At 42.4% G+C, this 21,130-nt stretch overlaps 1 protein-coding gene across 3 annotated transcripts in view; it reads right to left on the bottom strand.

The window, feature by feature from the left end:
- LRCH1 (leucine-rich repeats and calponin homology (CH) domain containing 1) overlaps positions 1 to 21,130 on the bottom strand; it is a 257,300-nt gene that overhangs the window by 88,387 nt on the left and 147,783 nt on the right. For all 3 annotated transcript variants that reach the window (XM_006837635.1, XM_006837634.1, XM_006837632.1), the window contains exon 3: positions 17,287 to 17,413. In XM_006837635.1, coding sequence (XP_006837698.1) covers positions 17,287 to 17,413 — 127 coding nt within the window. The remainder of the gene's footprint in view (positions 1 to 17,286; positions 17,414 to 21,130) is intronic.

The following is a 21,130-nucleotide window of genomic DNA, read 5'->3' as shown; positions in this document are numbered from 1 at the left end:
TATATATAATTTTTTTTTTTTAACTTCACATGATACAAATGAGCTATTTTTTTTTCTTCTAAGGACAAAACATCTGTTGACCATTAGAAACACACAGTCCAATTGTCCATTCATATTTTGAAGGACATATGAAAGGCCAAAAAATTGAATAGTGTTGTGTACTCTTGTCAGTTGCTTCCTGTCCTGCCAAAATAATGGGGGGTTGGGGGGCGAAGATGCCAGGCAGATCTAGCAAATAAGAGAAATCAAGACTTTTCACTATTATGCAAGCAACTCTTAGTACAATGTTTTCCACATTGCCTAATTTTTAACTTTAAATTTTAAAGATTTTAAAAATTTTGTGCATTTCATCACAAAATTAAAACTGCTCAAGTAATTATGTCTTAATTAGCAGGGCAAAGAGGATTATTATCTATAATAATATAACTTAGGTGTTTGGGGATAAGATTCGGTTTTGAAAATGTAAAAGCAATAATTTTAGAATGACCTTATTCTCTAGACCACGTATTCCAAATTTAGCTAAGAAAAAGCATGCGTTTTTTTTATAGTTCATTTAATGGAGATAAATTTGGGAAAATACATTTTAAAAGTAAGCTGCACTGAACAGAAAGAACATGGCCTTACCAATGTCCTGAATTCAGATTCCGAGACTGATTTGTTACTTATAAATAAGGACAACAAATTTCTGTTTCTTGTTTGAGTAAAAAAATTCAAAAACTGCCTTAGGATCTCACACTTCAACTATTAATGAGAATTTGCCAATTTATGAACTCCAGATTGTGTGCAGTTCCTTCTTAGAAGAGTCAAATGAATTCCTTTTGAATTTCTATTAGCCGTAAACTAAGTCTCAGAGAATAATTATTCTAAGCTTCAGTGAAATCAAATTATCACATACTTAGTATTAGTAATACTGATCCTGGTGTGGCGCTGTGGGTTAATGTGCCAGGTTGCAAGGTCGGTTTGAACTCTAAGGTCTACGGCTCAAGCTCACTAGCTGCTCCTCAGAAACCCATATATGCAGCGTTACTATGAATCAGAACTGACTCAACAGCACTTAACAACAACAACAATAGTACTAACCTATTTTAAGCAAATAAATGAGAATCATCTTAAATATCTGTAAATATTTACTGATTCTTTTTGATACAGAAATGAATCTCATTTTGATACAGAGAATGCAAGTACTTAAACTTTTTGTGGCCCAACCAACCCAAAGTAAAACTTCTTTGTTGTTGTTGTTGTTGTTAAGTGCTGTAGAGTCGATTCCGACTCACAGCGACCCTTTACAGGGTTTCTGAGGCTGTAAAGCTTTATGGGAGCAGAAAGCATCATCTTTCTCCTGTGGAACAGCTGGTAGTTTAGAACTGCTGACCTTTAGGTTCGCAGCCCGAATTGTAACCACTACGCTACCAGAGCTTCTTTAGAAGTTAAAAATTCTCACTTCTTTACAGACCTTCTATCTTCATATGAAAAGTTTCTTGAAGGGCTCAGTGTTAGCTATTAGTAATACAAATCAGGCTGCTAACCTCAAGGTCAGCAGTTCAAAACTACCAGCTGTTCCATGGGAGAAAGATGAGGCTTTCTGTTCTTGTAAAGATTTACAGCCTCGGAAACCCAATGCAGGGTCGTCAGGAGTCAGAATCGACTCCACGGCACACCACCAATACGTTATATAGACTTACTATTATATGGAATCTTGGTGTGATGCTGTGGGTTAAATTTGAACTTCAAGGTCGGCAGTTGAAGCTCATCAACCATTCCTTGGAACCCCTATACGGGGTCACTATGTGTCAGAACCAACTTGATGGCACTTAACAACCACAAATTATATTATATGGAGGTCCTTGTGTGGCGCTGCAGGATAACGTAACGCACTGGACTGAAAGGTTGGTTTGAACAGCAAGTTTGGCGGTTGAAACTCACCAGTTGCTCCTTAGGAACCCTACACACAGCATCACTATGAGCTGGAACTGACTAGAAGGCACTTAACATAACCTAACACAACATAATATTATATAAGAGTATCACTTTTGTATTATATTATAATATACCTTCAGAATACAAAGACGACAACAATTTAAAAGATCAGAGTATAAATTCAAGGTTTATTAAACTTGATAAAGCTTACTTTCTGAAAACAATGTTTTTAAAAAGATGGTGTTTTTTAAGGAATGATTGCTAATGACACCGACTGCCATTGAAGTCTATGCCAACTCTACCAGATAGTGGCCCCATGGGGCAAAGCCCAACTGCTCCTAGGGTTTTCTAGGGTTCAGTCAGATTACCAGGCTGGGTGGGTTTGAACTGCTGATCTTCAGATGAATGTTGTTGTTGTTAGGTGCCATCAAGTCGGTACCGACCCATAGCGACCCTATGCACAGCAGAACGAAACACTGCCCGATCTTGGGCCAACCTCAGTACTGTTGCCACGCTTGAGTCCATCGATGCTGCCCCTTGGTCAATCCATCTCATTGGGGGTCTTCCTTTTTTTCTCTGACCCTCCACCTTAATCAATCACAAATCACTCACACCACCTAAACACCTGCTCTTTAATGACAACCAACATTAAAATATTAAGCTGATTTCAGTGAGATGGGTTCTGGGGGCCAGTGGACCCTGTGTGAAACTCAAACTACCTTCCTCTTGGAAGTTTCAAGCACTTAGTGTGGTTCCCAAGCACTTACTCTAGCTTACATCATGTTTTTGTAATAATCTAGCTCTTTGTTGAACAGAAGAACACGCAGAATCTCTGACAGAAAATGCAAGCTTTTAGCATTGGCATCTCATCTAGTAGCATTCCCCATTTTTGGAAATGGCTTTTGTATGACTCATTGTAAATACCTTACCCTCTGGGTCTAAGTTAAAATAAGAGGCAAGAATTAAATCATTCTAATGCTCCTTTTGGCCTCTAGTGTGGTGCTGTGGGTTAATGCACTGACAGCAAAGTCAGTCTGAACCTCAAGGTCGGTGATTCAAGCTCACCAGCCGCTCCTCAGAAATCCTACACAGGAATGCTATGGGTTTAACTGACTCAATGGCATTTAACAACCACAACAACAATGCTCCCTCCTCCAATACCACAGAAATCTTTATGTCACATCAGAAATAACAAAGAGATCGATACACGACTGATTTAGGAGAAACACTGACTTTCATTTCTTAGTGACATAAATCCTCAACATATGTGTTCAAGCGCTAAAAAATTAAAAAAAAAAAAAAAAAGTTCATTCAAAACAGAACATTTTTCAAGCCTGATAAACGTTTCAACACTTAATGGGGCCTTTCTTTGGCATAAAACTTTGTCATCACATGCCTCTCACACCCTCAAACACTTTCTTTAAAAGAAGGAAGGACCAGAAGGAGAGCCGAGGAAGCCACACACAGCGCAGTGATTTACTTGGCTTTGCTCTTCTAGCCGTAGTCTTGGTAACTCTCACCACTTAAGTGCCTGGGTGAGACCATGTAAACAGGGTGTGTAGAACTCTAGCACGGGATGGGTCAACTTTGTCATCCTTCTGGGTTTAACATGAGACACCTCAGAAACAGAAATGAGGATCTCACTACCATTAAGAAAGAAGAGTCTTGAGAGGAACATGGTGTTTGTAACTTGAGATTCCTGCTGGTTGAACCTAACTTGATCCACATCAAACAGCACAGTGACACCACAAGAATGGGCAGAGAACCTACACCTATGGATGCAGTAGCTCAAAAGTGGGAACAAATCTTTACAGCGAGGATCATTCCCACCCCCTCCATACACAGAGTAGACACGGATGGCAACTTGGACATTGGCTACCCAAAATGCATGGGCTACAAAGGCAAGAAGTGACTGGCTTACAAGGTTTCAAGAAGGAGGCTAGCTCCAGAGGACGCAGAGGAAGGTAGACTCTCCACTGAGTAGTATCCAATCTTTCTGGGTGGGGCTGATGAAAGGAGATGGGGATAGGTCTCTTGTGGTATAATAGTTATCAGGACTGATTGTGAGAATTGGAAATGTAAAGGTAGACGTTTTGTAGCAAAAGGAGGGGAGTGATTGACTTTGCAGTCTAGGAGCGGAGGTTCCTTGGACCATCAAGGGAGAAGAGCGGAGAGCGGGACCCTACCCAGAGAAACAGTGATGCCAGAGATGGAGGCAGAGACGATGACGTGGAGAGATGAAATGGCTGGAAACTCTAGACCCAGAGAGGGAGAGGGGCTGTGTGCTGATGACCGGGGGGCAGGCTTGCAGGGTATACCCTTTGGTTGGTTGATGATGCATGGAGAAGATTATAACCATGGCAATGAAATGATATACGATAGGATGAATGTAATGTTCTTCCATGTAAACTATCACATAATTCACAATAAAACATTAAAAAAAAAGAGTGGGCAGAGAAGTAATAGAGGAGCAGTTCTCAGAACTCAGAGTAGGAGACAGAGCAGTGGGCTTCCTGGCCCATGAAGTGAGTCAAGCTGAGTGCATCTAGGCAGGAGGCTCACTTGCAGTGAGTTGCTTCCAGACACTTAATCAGGAAAACTAGGTTTGCTGAGCCATGGAGCTCGAGCAGAGCACCTTTGGGTTGAGGCATACAGTAGAGTTGAGTACTCTTTGGGCATTTATCAGTAGCACTAAAGGAGCTTTGTAACATTTCCCAAGCAGGGCAGAGGCCAAGAAGCCAAGTGGTGGTGAGGCCAAGAAACAAAAAGAGGTTTGCTTATGTGTGTGGCTGAGAAGAGTTTATCCTGACCAAAGAACTGTATCCTGAGCATTTCTGATCCTGACTTATACCCCTAGTGGTGAGTATCATCTGTGAGTTCTGTGTGGCCACTACAACAAATTATGGAACACAACAGAGAGGTCCAAAGGGTGTTGGAAGGGATGGTTGATGTCAAAATTGGTAAAGAGGGTTAGAAAATGGAGACATGGCCGATCTCAGTCTCATGGGAATTGGCCTTGGGCTGATGTTCAGTTTGATTCTCTTTCCCCCTTGGTGAATTCAGAGGAGGTCAGACATGACCCCATGCAATTTGTGTGCTGTGGTTTTCCAAATTCCCACAGAAACAAGAGCAGGTAGGAGCATCTCCAGACACTATGGCTGGACAAATGATTACGCCAGAAACATGAATTTATGTCTCTATGATACTTACCTCAGAGAGTGGGATGTAAAGCATAAAAACAGTAAAGACTGCAATAGTTAAGGCTGTGTGCCAACTTGACTGGGCTGTGATTCTCAGTGGTTTAGAAATGATTTAATGCAATCACCTCCATGATGAGGTCTCCTCTGAGCAGCCAATCAGTTGAAAGTTAATTTCCTTGAAGGTGTGGCCTGAAATTTATATGGACATTTTGACAAAAGATTCTAGTGCTTTCCTGAATCTGGCCCCGAATCATCTGACCTCTGGTTCTTTGGACTTGAGCCAGCAGCCTGCTGCATTTCCTACCCATCTTGACATTCACGAGCTTCCATATCCTGTGAGCCAGCAGCCTGCCATCCTACCTAACAGCCTTGGAGTCATCAACTTCTTAAACCAGCAGTCTTCTCTCCAATCTGCTAATCTTAGGTTCACCGGCTTCTGCAACTATTTGAGTCAGGAGAAGCCTCCAGTCTGATGTCTGACCCATGAACTTGGGACTTGCTAATTTCAACAACACCATGAGCCAAATTCTTGACATCAAACTCTCTCTATATATACACACCCATGGTATCAGCAGTCAAAATAAAATTACAAGTTGCATTGGACAAACCTGCTGCAAAAGACCTCTTTGAGTCTAACCTGCACCTGAACAAGTCCTAGTATTTTTAGCTGCCTCATATGAATGTAAAAACTGGGCAATGATGAGAAAGACCAAAGAAGAATTGATGAATGTATTTGAATTCGAATTCTGGTAAAGATTACTGAATATACCACAGACTGCCAAAAGAATGAACAAATCTATTTTGGAAGAAGTACAACCAGAACGCTCCTTAGAAGCAAGGATGGAGTAATTTCATCTCATGTACTTTACTTTGCACATGTCAAGAGAGACCAGATTCTGGAGAAGGGAATTATACTTGGTAAAGTGGAGGGTCAGAGAAAAAGAGGAAATGCTCCCATGAAATGGACTGACACAGTATCTGTAACAAGGAGCTTAAACACACCAACAATTGTGAGGAAGGCACAGGACTGGGCAGAGTTTCATTCTATTGCACAGGAAGTCTCTGAGAGGGCACCTACTCAATGGCGCCTAGCAACAACAAATATATTAACATATGAAAGTTTCTCTAGAGAACCCAGCCTCAGACAAAGATGGAATTTTCTCAGAAACCACTCAATACATTGTTGCTGTCATGAAGTGCTGCTGAGTCGGTTCCAACTCAGCGACCCTGTTATGTGGTTTCCAAGTAGTCGCTGGTGGGTTTGATCCACCGACCTTACGGTTTCCAATCCAGTGCTTATCCTACACTGCCACAGCAGGAGTCTGTTCAATACATTATGAATCTACAATCAATCCTTAAATTCAAACTCTCCTCACAATTCCACATTTTATGAAAAGATAGTAACAGATAGTGTCTAGTCAGAGCCCGGAAATCCATTATTAGTTATAAAAACAGGGGCCATAAATCAGTGATACTGGGTTCTCTGACAGGAAACTAAAAGCTAGAGAAATGATTCTCCCACACTGTATAAGTTCAAAGACGACAAAATTGAGAAAAAACCCATAGCACAAGAGATACCGCATCTCCGGACCCCAACATATCAGAACGTACATAAAACAAATGAGAGGCCTCCTAGACCTTCAAGGCAAATGCCCATAAAAGTGTCCTAAGTCTTTAGTGCTCCAGCTTGGTGTATTTGTTCGTATTCACATCTGTCAATGAGACCATTTCCCCCAGCCATACCTGACTTACTGCAAACCATGTGTATCTTTCATGTTTTCAAAGACCCCCAGGTCTCTTCTGAATTGAGCAGCCTGTAGGTGGATTTGAACCACTGATCTTTAAGTTAGTAGCCGAGTGCTTAACCATGTGTGCCACCCAGAGTTCCCTCTGTTAATGATAACATGTGGTGGTTATATAGCAGATCTTACCAACTATTTAACAAATCTCATCCTCCTGCGTGATGTGACAATTGTTGTTGTTGTTAAGTGCCATCCCATAGCGACCCTGTACAGGGTTTCCGAGGCTGTACATCTTTACGGGAGCAGAAAGCCTTATCTTTCTCCTGCAAAGCAGCTGGCAGTTTCGAACTGCTGACCTTGCAGTTCGCAGCCCAATTCATAACCACTACACTTACCAGACCTCCTTCAAAGAGCCATATTTCCAAAATAGTCACATACTGAGTAGAGGGAGCTTTAGTCAGCATAAGGGAAGGCTCCTTAGTGCCCTTCCTGCTCCGCAGAGGCTCCACAGGGAAAGTTACCTCAGGACAGACATTACCTCACTAGTTGTTAAGTGCCTTCGAGTGAGTTAGTGCTTTCGTATAGGGTTTCTGAACAGCGGCTGGTGGGTTTGAACTGCCAACCTTGTGGTTCACAGTCCAGTGCTGCTAATCCTGCAGCTAACCCACTTTGTACCACACCATTTTTGTAAGGTTCTGCCTTTCACTTTCAGCTCTTCATGGCTAGCCTTTAATGGGGAGACCACTGCAAACTGAAACTCTGGTAGTGTAGTGGTTATGAATCGGGCTGCGAACCTCAGGGCCAGCAGTTTAAAACTACCAGCTGTTCCGCAGGAGAAAGATGAGGTTTTCTGCTCCTGTAAAGATTTACAGCCTCGGAAATCCTGTACGGGGTCGCTATGGGTCGGAACCGACTCCACAGCACATAACAACAACAACAACAACTGCAAATTGAGCCAGGGAACATGAAGGAAAGAAATTTCCGTCCCACCCCCAACACGGGGTTCCCACAAGCTAGATGAGGAGACAGCAGCTGCACCAAGCTATCGAAAACACTCAGACACAAGCTGACTTTAACCCCAGCTTTGGGAAAGTAATTCTGAAACACAAACTTGCCTGTAAAATGAATATATAATACCTATCTTACTGGGTAATTCTAAAGATGATATGAAAAAATGATGTTGTTGTTGTGAAGTGCCATTGAGTCAGTTCCAACCCATAGCAAACCTTTATAGGGTTTCGGAGGAGGGGCTGGTGAGCTTGTACTGCCAACCTTGTGGTTGAAACCAGCTTTGCAGCCAAGCACAGTAACCTACAGCGCCACACCAGGACTCCTTAGGTCCTTAGATTCTAAATAGGCAAGTTCCTACTTTTCAACTCCAAGACTTCTCAAGCGTTAAAAAATATAACTGTTTTGTTTTGCACGGCTGAGAGAGTTTTGCTTTTGTTTTTAAAATAGAACAAGATTGATTTGAATTACCCAGTCAAAACCAGAAGACAGTTTACTATTCAACTTGGGATACCTTGAGTCTAATGTGAAAAAAAAAAAATCCAAGACAGTGAAGGAACAATGCTAAGAAACAAAGAGATTTTATCAGCGCTCAGGCCTTCTGAGGTGCTGTGAGTTAGTTCCCAATATTCTGAACAGCTGGTTGCTGTTGTTGTTGTTAAGTGTTGTTGAGTTGCTTCCAACTCACAGCGATCCTGTGGTGAGTTACTGAGGAGCAGCTGGTGGGTTTGAAGCACAGACTTTGTGGTTCAAACCGACCTTGTGGTTCTGGTCCTGTGTTTATCCTACAATGCCACACCAGAACTCCTATAATAGAACGCCAAAACAGTAGCCGCCTCCCTGCTCCCCAAATCTAGAATTCCTTCAGGCTCTCCAGGGCATTTTAATCTAACCGATGGCTAAAAATAATCTCACAAGGTTATCTATAATAATGCCATGACTTTAAGCCAAAAGATAGGAAAGATAAGTAAGAATGGATGGAAAATAATCTTTGTTCAGTATGTGACCCCAAACAAGGCCAATCACTCTTTGTGGTTAAATAATAGTGGCATATGAAATTGTCACGAACTTCTCAAATAAAATACTTTTAATACAAAAATCATGCAGGCTCAAATATGGAGGAGTTGAGTATCCCATCCAGGTATCAGCCATTCGTGACTAGTGAGCACAAGAAACATGGTTAGAACAGACTTACATGTGCTGTAAGTGTGATTCACCTACTGGATTTCTCAGACTTAGTAGCATTAATACAGTGAATAATTAATAAAAACGATGAATGAGGCATTTCTCACTCTTTTAATGTTTATGAGTGCCGCAAATGGCTAAGTGTTAGACTGCCAAGCAAAATGGTGGTGGTCTGAACTTACCCAAAAGCACCTTGAAAGAAAGGTCTGGCAATCTATTCTGAAAAAAATAACTACTGAAAACCCCATGGAGCCCAGCTGTACTCTGACAAGCATGAGGCTGCCAGGAATGGGAATCAGCTTAATGGCAACTGGTTTCATTTTGGGGGTATATATGTAGAAGTAGTATTATAACTACACTGTTGTTGTAAAGTGCCGTCGATTAGGTTCTGACTGAATTGGGCTGCGAACCTTAAGGTCAGCGGTTCGAAACTACCAGCTGTTCCACGGGAGAAAGATGAGGCTTTCTGCTCCCGTAAAGATTTACAGCCTCGGAAACCCTGTACAGGGTCGCTATGAGTCGGAACCGACTCCACGGCCCATAACAACAACATAGTAACCTTGGATAGAATTCCCGAGGAGCAGCTGGTGAGTTTCAACTGCTGACCCTAAGTACAAACTGACCTTGTGGTCGAGTGCTTATCCAACAGTGCCACCGTAGGGACATGATGGCTATAATTGGGTTAAATAAAGAATATTTTAAAAATTAATATCATTTGTTTAGTTTTTCCTTTTTTGTAATGTAGTTAACAGTACATCTAAAATTACATTTGTTACTTGTATTATAATTCCATTGGCCAGTGCTAGGTTAGGGTGCACCAGTGTAAATGAAACTGCGCTGTGGGTTAATGTGCCAGATTGCAAAGCCGTTTGAACTGCAAGGTTGGCTGTTCAAGCTCACCAGCTGCTCCTTGGAAACCCTATACAGGGTCGCTATGGGTTGAAACCGACTCGACGGCACTTAACAACAACAACAACAGTTCTATACAAAGAGCCATGGTGGTACTAGCATTGGGCTGCTAACTGCAGGGTCAGTGGTTCAAATCCATCAGCCACTCACGGGAGAACAATGAGGCTGGCTGCTCCTGTAAAGATTTAGTCCCGGAAGCCCTACAGAGGGTCGCTAGGAGTCCTGGTGTGGCGCTGTGGGCTAATAAGCTGGACTGCAAAGTCTTTGAATCACAAGGTCGGTGGTTCAAACTCATCAGCCACTCCTTGGAAACCCCATACAGGGTCGCTATGGGTCGGGACTGACTTGATGGCACTTAACGACAGCCACAACATGAGTCAGTGGACTTGGTACAGTTCATGGCTCCATAGTTAAGCACTTGATTGTAAACTGTAAGGCTGGAGGTTCAAACCCACTTAGAGGTGCCTGGAAAGAAAACCCTGGTAATCTACATGTGAAACTCATACAAAGCACAGTTCTACTGTGACATCCACGGGATGAATCAGAAGTCACTAGGAAAGTGGCTTGGTTAATTTAGTTATGATCAACAATCTAGAGCTCTGGTGTTCAACACACACGATTGTTGTTAGATTAAGCACAGTCGAGGAGTTGCTTTTGACTCATAGTGACGCTGTGTAGGGTTTCTGATGAGCAGCAGCTGGTGGTTCTGAACCACTGAGCCTGGGGTTAGCAGTCAAGTACTTATCCTACCTTGCCACTCCAGGATCCAGAGAAAGGACATAGCACCAGGTGATGACAGAGCTGTAAGACACAGGGCATCTACCTTAGAGCTGGTCCAGGAGAGGTGCCTAAGAGAATCTGAGAACATCCCTGGGAACCACGTAGGAGCCTGTGTATCCTGGTGCTGGAGATGGTGTTCTTTGGCTTCTGACACATGACTGCCCTGCAGAGGGTACACAGCCTCTGGGGAGAGCACTGGTCTGGTGGCTTTGGCTCGAGGGCTCATCAACTGTACATCACTCAAAACTGTGGCAGCACAGCTGACAGACAGCACACTGTTTCAGCTGAAAGCCCCAGGTTCAACAGGACACAAACAGCTGCCAAAAGGCTCCATAAGATCAGCCTCACCAGTGTGCCACCCATATGCAGGGAACCAAGACGTGGTGAAGCAAAGTCCAAATATATATATACATCCATGTGTCTGCACTACCTAATCAAATCTTAGCATCCCCAGACTTTGTGGCTTATCGGGCTCCTAAAAAAAGTACACAGCTATCCATTTCATCCAAAGTATTAGTCTATATTTTTGTTTTCTGGAACCAGTTAAAATAGCATCTTTTGAATTAACTTGGATGTAAGATAGTCTCCTTGGGACTTTCGTCACCTGTACAATTCAATGAAGCCAATTACGCCAATCATGCCATGCAACCATTATCAATAGACACTGCCGTAGTTTCTATCCCAATCAACGGAAACTCAGTGCTAGACAAAGATTTCCCTCTTTGTTCTTTCTGCCTGCTCCTGGTAACTGCTGTTAAATTCTGATCTTTATGCATTTGCCTATTTTAAGAGTTTTATGACTGCGGTTCAAACGCACCTTCAGCTGCTCCTCAGAAACACTATACAGGGTAGCTATAAGTCTGAACGGACTCGACAGCACTTAACAACAACATGTTTGCAAAATCATTCTATATTTGTCCTTTTGTGATTGACTTTATTTTACAAAGCATACTGTTTTCAAGCATGCATCAGAATGTCATTGCTCTTTACGGCTGAGGAGCTCTACAAATCGGGCTGTGAACCTTAAGGTCAACAGTTTGAAACTACCAGCCGCTCCACAGGAGAAAGATGAGGCTTTCTACTCCTGTAAAGATTTACACCCTTGGAAACTCTGTACAGGGTCACTATGGGTCGGAACCAACTCGACGGCATAGTAGAGCTGTGGTAACCAGTAAGGCTGCTAACCTAAAAGTCAATAGTTCAAAACTACCAGCTGTTCCTTGGGAGGAAGGTGAGGCTTTCTGTTCCTGTAAAGATTTACAGCCTCAGAGACCCTATGCAGGGTCACTAGGAGTCAGAACCGTCTCTACCAACGGTCCATTGTATGTATGCACCACCTTGTGTTTATCCATTCCTTTGCTGATGGAATTTTAGGTTGTTTCTACCTGTTGGCTGTTGTGCATAAGACCTACAGTGAACACTGGTGAACATGTGACGCTACTTTCAAGACTTTGGATATATCTAAGAATGGGATTGCTGGCAGTGCTGGGTCAAATCATGGTTCGATTGTTACATGTTTGATGAACTATCAAACTATTTGCCACTGTGACTGGACCATTTTGCTTTCTCAACAGCAACAAATTTCATATTTCTCTGATATTCATCAACATTTTGTTTGTTTTTTAATATTAACTCTAGTAGCGTAGTGGTTACAAGTTGGGCTGCTAACCTAAAGGTCAGCAGTTCAAAACTACCAGCTGTTCCATGGGAGAAAGATGAGGCTTTCTGCTTCCGTAAAGATTTAGAGCCTTGGAGACCATGCACAGAACCGACTCCATGGCACACCACCACGACCACCGGCCCTCCTAACAGGAGTTAAGTGGTATCTTAGTGTGGTTTGATTTGCATTTTCCTAATACGAAGCTGTCTTTCCGGGCACACATCCACCAATATTTACCGGGTACTTAAACGCAATGGTGATGGAGTCCTGGTGTGGGTTAATGCGCCAGACTGCAAAGCCATTTGAACTGCAAGGTCGGCAGTTCAAGCTCACCAGCTCTCCATGGAAACCCTATACAGGGTCGCTATGGGTCTAGACGGAACTTAACAACAACAACGAGAGAGCAATGGTGAAGCACTGGATGGGACTCACCAAAAGGTTGGCAGTTCGAACGCATTCGGCATCTCCACAAGAGAACACTCTGGTAATCTATTCCATAAAGATGACAGCTAAGAAAACCCTATGCAGCTGTTCTCCTCTGTCCCATGAGGTTGTTATGCATTGCAGTTGGCTCAATGGCACCTCCAAACAACAATAATCATGTGCCAGAAGTTCCTGGGTGGTACAAATAGGTAGGCATTGGGTTACTAACCAAAAGACTGGCTGTTCGAAAGACCATCGTTGTTGAAAACCCTACGGGGCACAGTCCTACTTTGGGACACATGGAGTCTCCATAAGTTAACATCAGCTCAACAGCAACTGGTTAGTTTTTTTTTTTTAATCAGATACCAGATACCTACGTAGCGTAGTGGTTACAAATCAGCCTGTGAACCGTAAGGTTAGCAGTTCGAAACTACCAGCCTCTCCATGGGAGAAAGATGAGGCTTTCTGTTCCCGTAAAGATTTACAGCCTCAGAAACTCTGTTCAGGGTCGCTATGGGTTGGAACCGACTCGAAGGCACTTAACAACAACAACAACATGATACAACAAGAAGTAAGACACAGCTTTCCTAGTGTGGGGGGGCTGGTATGGAGAAAACTAAATGCAAAACAATTGTGAGTCCATGGAAATTAAATACCTATAAGATGCTTGGAGACCTGATGTGGTGCTGTGGGTTAATGCACTGGGCTGCATAGTTGGTTTGAACTGGAAGGTCCGTGGTTCAACCTTACCAGCCGCTCCTTAGAAACCCTATACAGGGTTTCTATGAGTTGGAAGTTGACTCGACAGCGCTTAACAATAACAATAAAATGCTTGTCTTAGGAGCTTCGGGGAAGGCTTTTTTGGAGCATGTGTTCTCTAACATGGCTAAGAATTGACCAGGTTAAAAGAACGTGGAAGTAACAGTCCCATGTAGAAATTGAAGTGATTTCTAGAACTTAGTGGGCAAAGAGTTGAACCTGGAGAGATAAGCAGGGGCCAGATCACAGAGGGCCACGGATGTCACATGAAGGGGCAGAGGTAGTGGCTGAGAGGACAGAGTGCCTAGCCCCATGCTACCTACATCCCGGCAGGAGTAACCTGCCTCCATTCCCTATGCATGCCACGAACTTCCAGGCCATCTGACTTTACACGGCTGTCCTGGCTTCCATCTAGAGAATCCTACAGAGGTTTATTCAGAGGTGTTAAGGACTGAACTGTATGTTCAGATGCAAATTTGTATACCTGTGGTTGTAAATCTCACTTGGGAAGAGTAGTGTAAGATGTGCCCTAAACCTAATCACTTCAGCTCCTTTAGAACAGCAGAGTCACAGGGACAAGCAGGAGCAAATGGGAGAGCCAAACATAGGAATTCCCCCTGGAGCTAACCCTGCGAGCCTTCCCTCAGTGCCAGTGCTCCTGAACTGTGAGGAAACACATTTCTGTTCTTTAAAGCCACCAACTGGTGGGGTTTCTTACTGTAGCACCAGGTAACTACGAAAGTGGCTTCTGAAACGTTTACTCCTTTACAAACCTTTCCCAGCCCAGAACTGAATCTGTCTTTCCTTGCTCATGTGCTTGCTTTTTTTAAGGGGAAGCCTGCTCAAATTCCTCTGTCTTCCTTTAGAACAGCTCTCCTCAGTGGCAGCAGGATACCTTAATTTGGGTAGTGTAAATGTGTGCCTTGGTCACAGCTGAGTCAGGAGAGGATAGGAAATGCTGGACCCCAGCTTTGCCCCTCATTTAGAAATCCTGCCAGGGCTCTGCCATGGGTTTTGGCTACAACGATATTTAAACCTTGGGTTTTGTGTGAGGGCAACATCTGTCATTATACAAAGTCCAAAAGTACTGCTACAAAATCACAGACACTTTTGTTAAACAAAAACTATCAAAATGTGAAGCTATTGTTTCTCAGCATAACCTCCATATAGTCCTGGTGCCATGGGATAAAGCACTAGATTGAAAGGTCAGTTTAAACCACAAAGTCAGCGGTTCAAATTTACCAACTGCTCCTTGGAAACCCTATACAGGCTCGCTATGTGTCAGAACTGATTGGACATCACTTAACAATAACAAAGGCAGTATTTCCATATCTTTAGACCTTTCCCAAAGAATTCTGCGCTCTTCCATTTACATCACATCAAAATGGCACTTTGAACATCTCCATAACCTTCTGAGCTGACCTCTCCGCCTTGAATTTAACTGACCCAGCAGATTTCTTCAGAATATACGGTTGTGATTGGACTTTCCTTTGTAAACACCCCAAGACGACTCAGACAAGTGTTAACACTGAGAGAACTTGTCTGTAGCCATCCCCTGATCACATACATGTGTTTAAACCTGTTTTGCTTGGAACCAGTCATTATATTATGGACTGACAACCTAGAAGCAATAGTTTTTGACTTACCCTCATGTACGGGGCAACAGAGGAAGCTGAGAGAGAAACAAATGGCTGCCTTGGTTCATGACAGTTTTCTAGTGTCTTGTTCTAGTCGCTCATGATAGCTGACTAAATGCCTTGATATTTGAGTGATGTTCTAGGACATCTTGAATCTTTATAAGCAATCCTTACCTTTAGTGTAAGATAACAGGAGTATTTTTCAGTTATTGAAGAAGCTAATTTTGCTCTAATCGTTTAATATAGCAGTAACTTTTTTCTATACTGAACTCAGAGGTACCCTGAAGACACTGTGATAAAGCTCCCAGCTGCTAACCTACCAGCTACTCCACGAGAGACAGATGTGGCAGTCTGCTTCTGTAAAAAAAAAACAAAAAACACACACACACACACACACACACAGCCTTGGGAATAGGAGAGTAATTCTACTCTGTACTATAGGGTCGCTATGAGTGGAAGTGGAATGGCAACAGGTTTGATTTAGTTTATACAACGGTCAGGAGTCCCTGGCTGGTGCAATGATTAACAAACTCAGCTGCTAGCCAAATGTTGCAAGTTCCAATCCATCCAGAAAGCGCGACAGAAGAAAGGCCTGGTGAATGTCTTTAGAAAAATCAGCCACGGGAAACCCAGTGGAACAGAGTTCTATTCTTACACATGTGAGGTCACCATGTGTCAGAGCTGACTCATGGAAAGGGTGATACTAAAATCAAAATGGACAAATATATCGTGTGGATGCTGCTGTCCCTCTCTGTTAATTTCCAAGCATTCTTGGTCTGGACTTCACAATGAATTGATCAAAGCACTCTCTGTCTGTGCTTCACTATTCATCTCACCACAGTGGTCCAGGTGACCCCTAAAAGAAACTGGTGGGCAGTGGCACAATTATTTGCCATTAATGTTCCAGACTGAGAACTACTTGCAGACAATGTCATTTCATTGTTTTTAGTACAACACCGTGCTTTGAGCCTGACACAAAATCCACATTGAGTTAAGCTGGCTTGGTAAACACCAGTGCCATCGAGTTGACTTTGACTTCTGGCAACCCCATGTGTGTCAAGAATAGAATGTACTCCATATGGCCTTCAATGGCTGTGACCTTTCAGAATTAGATTGCCAGGACTTTCTTCCAAGGCTCCCTTGAGTGGATTTAAGCTGCCAACCTTTCAGTTAATAGCTGAGTGCATTAACCATTTGCATCCTCCAAGGACAAAGTATGACTATTATCTTTTAACCGGATTTGATTGTTCATCTCTGTCTCTCTTTTCCAACCAGCTTAGTTCAATGGAAACCTAGAAAGAAATAATTGCTGCCCAATTTAGAAACAAGGTTAGTAATTAAATTAGCAATAAAAGAGTTGAAATAGAACAGCACATATCAGCTTTAGGCACACACTTACCCACCTCTGCCCTTGATAACTTATCCTTCTTTTTAAACCCTGGGGACATAATCACGCTTTAAATATGTGCATCGATAGGAATCAATTTGGGGCATTGCTTTCTAAAACCTTAACGGAATCAGAGCGCTCTGTTCTTTCTGTCTTCTGACTTGATTAGATGTCTTTATAAAGTGTGGCCTACTAACTTTATTTGTAGGTTAATCTGCCAACTTAGCCATAATTTACCATTAACTTACATGCCATCTAAAACGTATTATCTAGTTACAATATGATAACCGGTTATTTCAGAAACTGTCTTTATCACAGAAACGCCAAGGCTGTTACCCTCCCAAGGAGGATCCCTAGTGGTGCTGGGGGATAAACATTGGGAAGCTAATCGCATGGGCGGCAGTTCAAACCCACCAGCCTCTCCCTAGGAGAAAGTTGAGGCTGTCTGCTCCTGTAAAGATTTACAGTCTCAGAAAGGTGAAGGAGCAGTTCTACTCTGTCCTATAGGGTTTGCTGAGTTAGAATCAAGTGGGCAGTAGTGGGAAGTTACCCTTCCCTGTCTAAGATACACTGGACTCAAAGTAGTAAGCTCCTCCTTGCCAAGTGATACAAAGTTTTTTCCTTCCTATATTATTGGCTTATGATAAGTAAACAAACAAACAAAAAAGACCCAACATACCAATTCCATTAACTGTTTGAGCTGGCCTATCTCTTCTGGCAGAGACACAAGTTTGTTGTTACTTGCGATTAAGACTTTGAGAGGCAGACCACATAGGCAGGCTGGCAAGGTGGACAGCTGATTTCGACTGCAAAAGACAATACAACAACAAAAACACACATAAGACACACGTTATAAATACAGGCCACTTCAGCTTGCGTGCGAAAATGCTTTAAAAGGAAGGGAAAGCAATGTGAGCAAACATCGTACCAATACAAAAAAAATCCCCTCCAAAATTTTGTATGTGTAATAACTCATATGGAAAGTATACTAAAAAAAATGAGAACCAAGGAGATTCATTTGTGTTCCCATTTCAAAGAAAGGAGAGCCAAAAGAATGCAGGGTTTTTCTATCAATATTAACATCATTGTCATGAAGTGCCCTTGATTCAGTTCTGGCTCAGCAATTCCGTATAGGATTTTCAAGGCTTACTATCTTCAAGGGAGCAGAAAGCCTCATCATTCTTCCTTGTAGCGGCTGGCGGGCTCAAACTGTGGGCCTTGCGGTTCTCAATCGAGTGCTTATTGTAAAATTTTGCTGAAGATAATTTAAAAAGTTCCAACAGGACATCGACGGGGAACTTCCAAAAATTCAAGCCAGATTTAGAAAAGGACATTAGAAATACCACTGCTGACATCAGATGAATTTTGGCTGAAAGCAGAGAGTACCAGAAAGATGTTTACCTGTGTTTTATTGACGACACAAATGCATCTGAGAGAACAGACCATAACAAACTATGGATAATATTGGGAACAGTGGGAATTCCAGAACACTTAAGAGCGTTCGTGTGGAATCTATACATAGACCAAGAGGCAGTTGTTAAAACAGAACAAGGGGACACTGCATGGTTTAAAATAAGGAAAGGTGGGCATCAGGGCTGTATTCTTTTACCAAATTTATTCAATTTGTAGTCTGAGCAGAAACAATCGGAAAAGCTGCACTACGTAAATTAGAACATGACACCAGGATTGGTGGAAATCTCATGAACAATCTGCAATATGCAAACCCAGGCTTACAGAAGGTGAAAAGTACTTGAAGTATTTAAATGATGAAAATCGAGGACCATACCGCCTTTGGTATATGGATTACACCTTGACATAAAACAAAAATCCTCACAACTGGGCCAATTAGCAACAATATGGCAAACAGAGAAAAGACTGAAGTTGTCAAAGGTTTTGTTTTATTTGGACCCATAATCAACACCCAAGGAAGCAGCAGTCATGTAATCAAATAGGGTGCTGAATTGGGTCAATCTGTTACAAAACACCTCTTTAAAGTGCCAAAAACCAAAGGTATCACTCTGAGGGCTAAGGTAAGTCTGACCCAAGCCATGGTATTACCAACTGCCACATAAGCATAAGAAAACTGGACAATGAGTTGTTGTTGTTGTTATGAAGTGCTGTCGAGTCTGTTCTGACCCATAGCGACCTTGTATAGGGTTTCCAAGAAGCAGCTGGTGACCTTGAACCGCCGACCTTGCAGTTCAAATGGCTTTGCTGTCTGGTGCATTAACCCACAGAGCCACACCAGGACTCTGGACAATGAGTAAGAAACACTAAAGAAGAATTGGTCTGTCTGGATTAGTGATGTCAGAGTATTGAATAGACAGTGGACTATGAGAACAACAAATAAGTCTGTCTTAGAAGAGGTACAGTCAGAGAGCGAGGATGGTGAGAATTTGTCTCTTGTACTCTGAACTTGTTATCAGGAAGAACCAGTCCCTGGAGAAGAACACCACGCTTAGTGAAGTAGAGGGTCCGTGAAAAAGAGAAAGACCTTCAACAAGATGGGTGGACAGAGTGGAAATACTACCAGGCGCTAACACAGCGTTGATTGTGAGGATGAAGTCAGACTGGGCAATGTTTCATTCTGTTGTACACAGATTGGAGTCACTATGAGTTGAAGTCAACTCAACAACACCAAACAGTAACCAAAGGTGGCTTTCCGTTTCCCTGACATTCCTTCCCTGCTGTTCTGCTGGTGGAGCTCATAAGCAATGAAATACGTAGAACGCTCCACTCCTGTTACTGCAATGAATTAAAAAGTTGTTTGTGCATTCATGGACACGGACAAACAACATTTTGAAGCTGCAGAGGGGGCCTTTTTGTTGGGAGTGGTACAACAGTGGGTGTAATTCCTAGGTCTGCAAGCAGGCAAGCACTCAGCTGATGCTGCTGCGTTCAAATCCACCCAAAGTTGCCTCAGAAGAAAGGTGTGGTGATCTACTTTGGAAATTTCTGCTCCCATAAAGATTTACAGCTTTGGAAACCCTATCCAGGGTCATTATGAGTCAGCAGCAGCAAAAACCCTACGGAACTGATGGGAAGAGAGAGAAGATTTTAAATACCCGAGACGAGCCTTTAATAAGCCCAATGAAATTCTTTTTGGAAGTAGGCAAGATTGATGTTGTTGCCTACTACTGTTAACAGTATATAGAACTCATAGCAAACCTGCATAGGATTTCCAAAGGGCGGCTGGTGGATTTGAACCAGTGACCACTGCATTTAACTAGCCTTGTAGCCCAGTGCTTATCCTACAGGGCCACACCAAACCTCTGTTTAGCACAGTGTTTAATAAGCCCACTGAAATTCTTTTGGGAACTAAATAAGATTGTTGTTGTTTTTTGTTAAGTACCATCGAGTTGGTTTCAACTCATAGCGACCCTGTATAGGGTTTCCAAAGAGTGACAGGTGAGTTTGAACCACCGACCTTGTGTTTCAAACCAACCTTGTGGTCCAGTGCCTTATCCCACAGCACCACACCAGGATTCCAGGCAAGATTTGTATTTTTTTAAATAACAATAATGATAATACATGTTCATTTCATTTCATAAGGATAATTAACTGGGTTTAAACAGGCTTGTGTTTTGAGGCTTAGCCATATTTAGTCCACTTGCAAAGGCCAGGCCATTTGCTCTTCCTCCCTGCTGCAATGTTACCTGGCTGAGTTTGAGGTACCTTCTTCCCTTGCCAGATTAGTTTAATCAGAGTTACCACGCTTCATAGGCAGTGAATAACCCCCTCAATTGTAAAAGGAAAACTTTGTACTAGATGATTATTAAATGAATGAGTAGATAATCTCTAAGGTCCTTTCCAGCTCTCATATTCTATGATATTTTCTGCTCATGAGACAAAACATAAATGCATAAGAAATAAAGAAAGTGTTTTTGTTTACACCCCTCCCCCCAAACAAAAACAAACAAACAAACAAACAAAAAACAGAGGGAATGGAAGCAAATACTGTTGAATGATGATGGATGGAAGAGATTTTAATCATTGCAATTTAACAATGATATACAGCTGATGTTCTCCCATGTAAATGATCACAGTTCTACTCTGACACGCATGAGGGTCACTGGTTTTTGGTTTTTATACATCTGTGTATGTGAGAGGGAGAGTCAGACCGGAAACCCACCAGGGTAACACAGTGCAAGTACAGTGAGTTATTTTAATTTTCTTTATTATACATCATTTTGTATTTTCCAAATTCTTACAAGTGCCTAATGTTTTTATCATTACAAGAGACTTGCCATTATAAAAAGATACATTTGATTGCCATAAAGCTTGCAGGCGTACTTATGGTTGTAAAAATTCATTGTAACAATTCACTGAGATGTTTGCTTATAATCTGTGCACTTTTCCATATGTATGTTACATTTCAATTAAACATTTTGCTCCCTCTGCCAAAAAATTGGGAGTAGGGGAGGAAATCTGACTAAGCCAAGGGAGTCTCTCACTGATGGGCTCAGGAAAGGCAGGGATTGTGCTGTGCAAAGGACCTTGACATCTCTCCTGTTCAAGGCACC

The sequence above is a fragment of the Chrysochloris asiatica genome, unplaced genomic scaffold, assembly GCF_000296735.1.
Source record: "Chrysochloris asiatica unplaced genomic scaffold, ChrAsi1.0 scaffold00022, whole genome shotgun sequence".
NCBI classification, from domain to species: domain Eukaryota; kingdom Metazoa; phylum Chordata; class Mammalia; order Afrosoricida; family Chrysochloridae; genus Chrysochloris; species Chrysochloris asiatica.
This window is presented reverse-complemented; position numbering and strand designations above follow the sequence as displayed.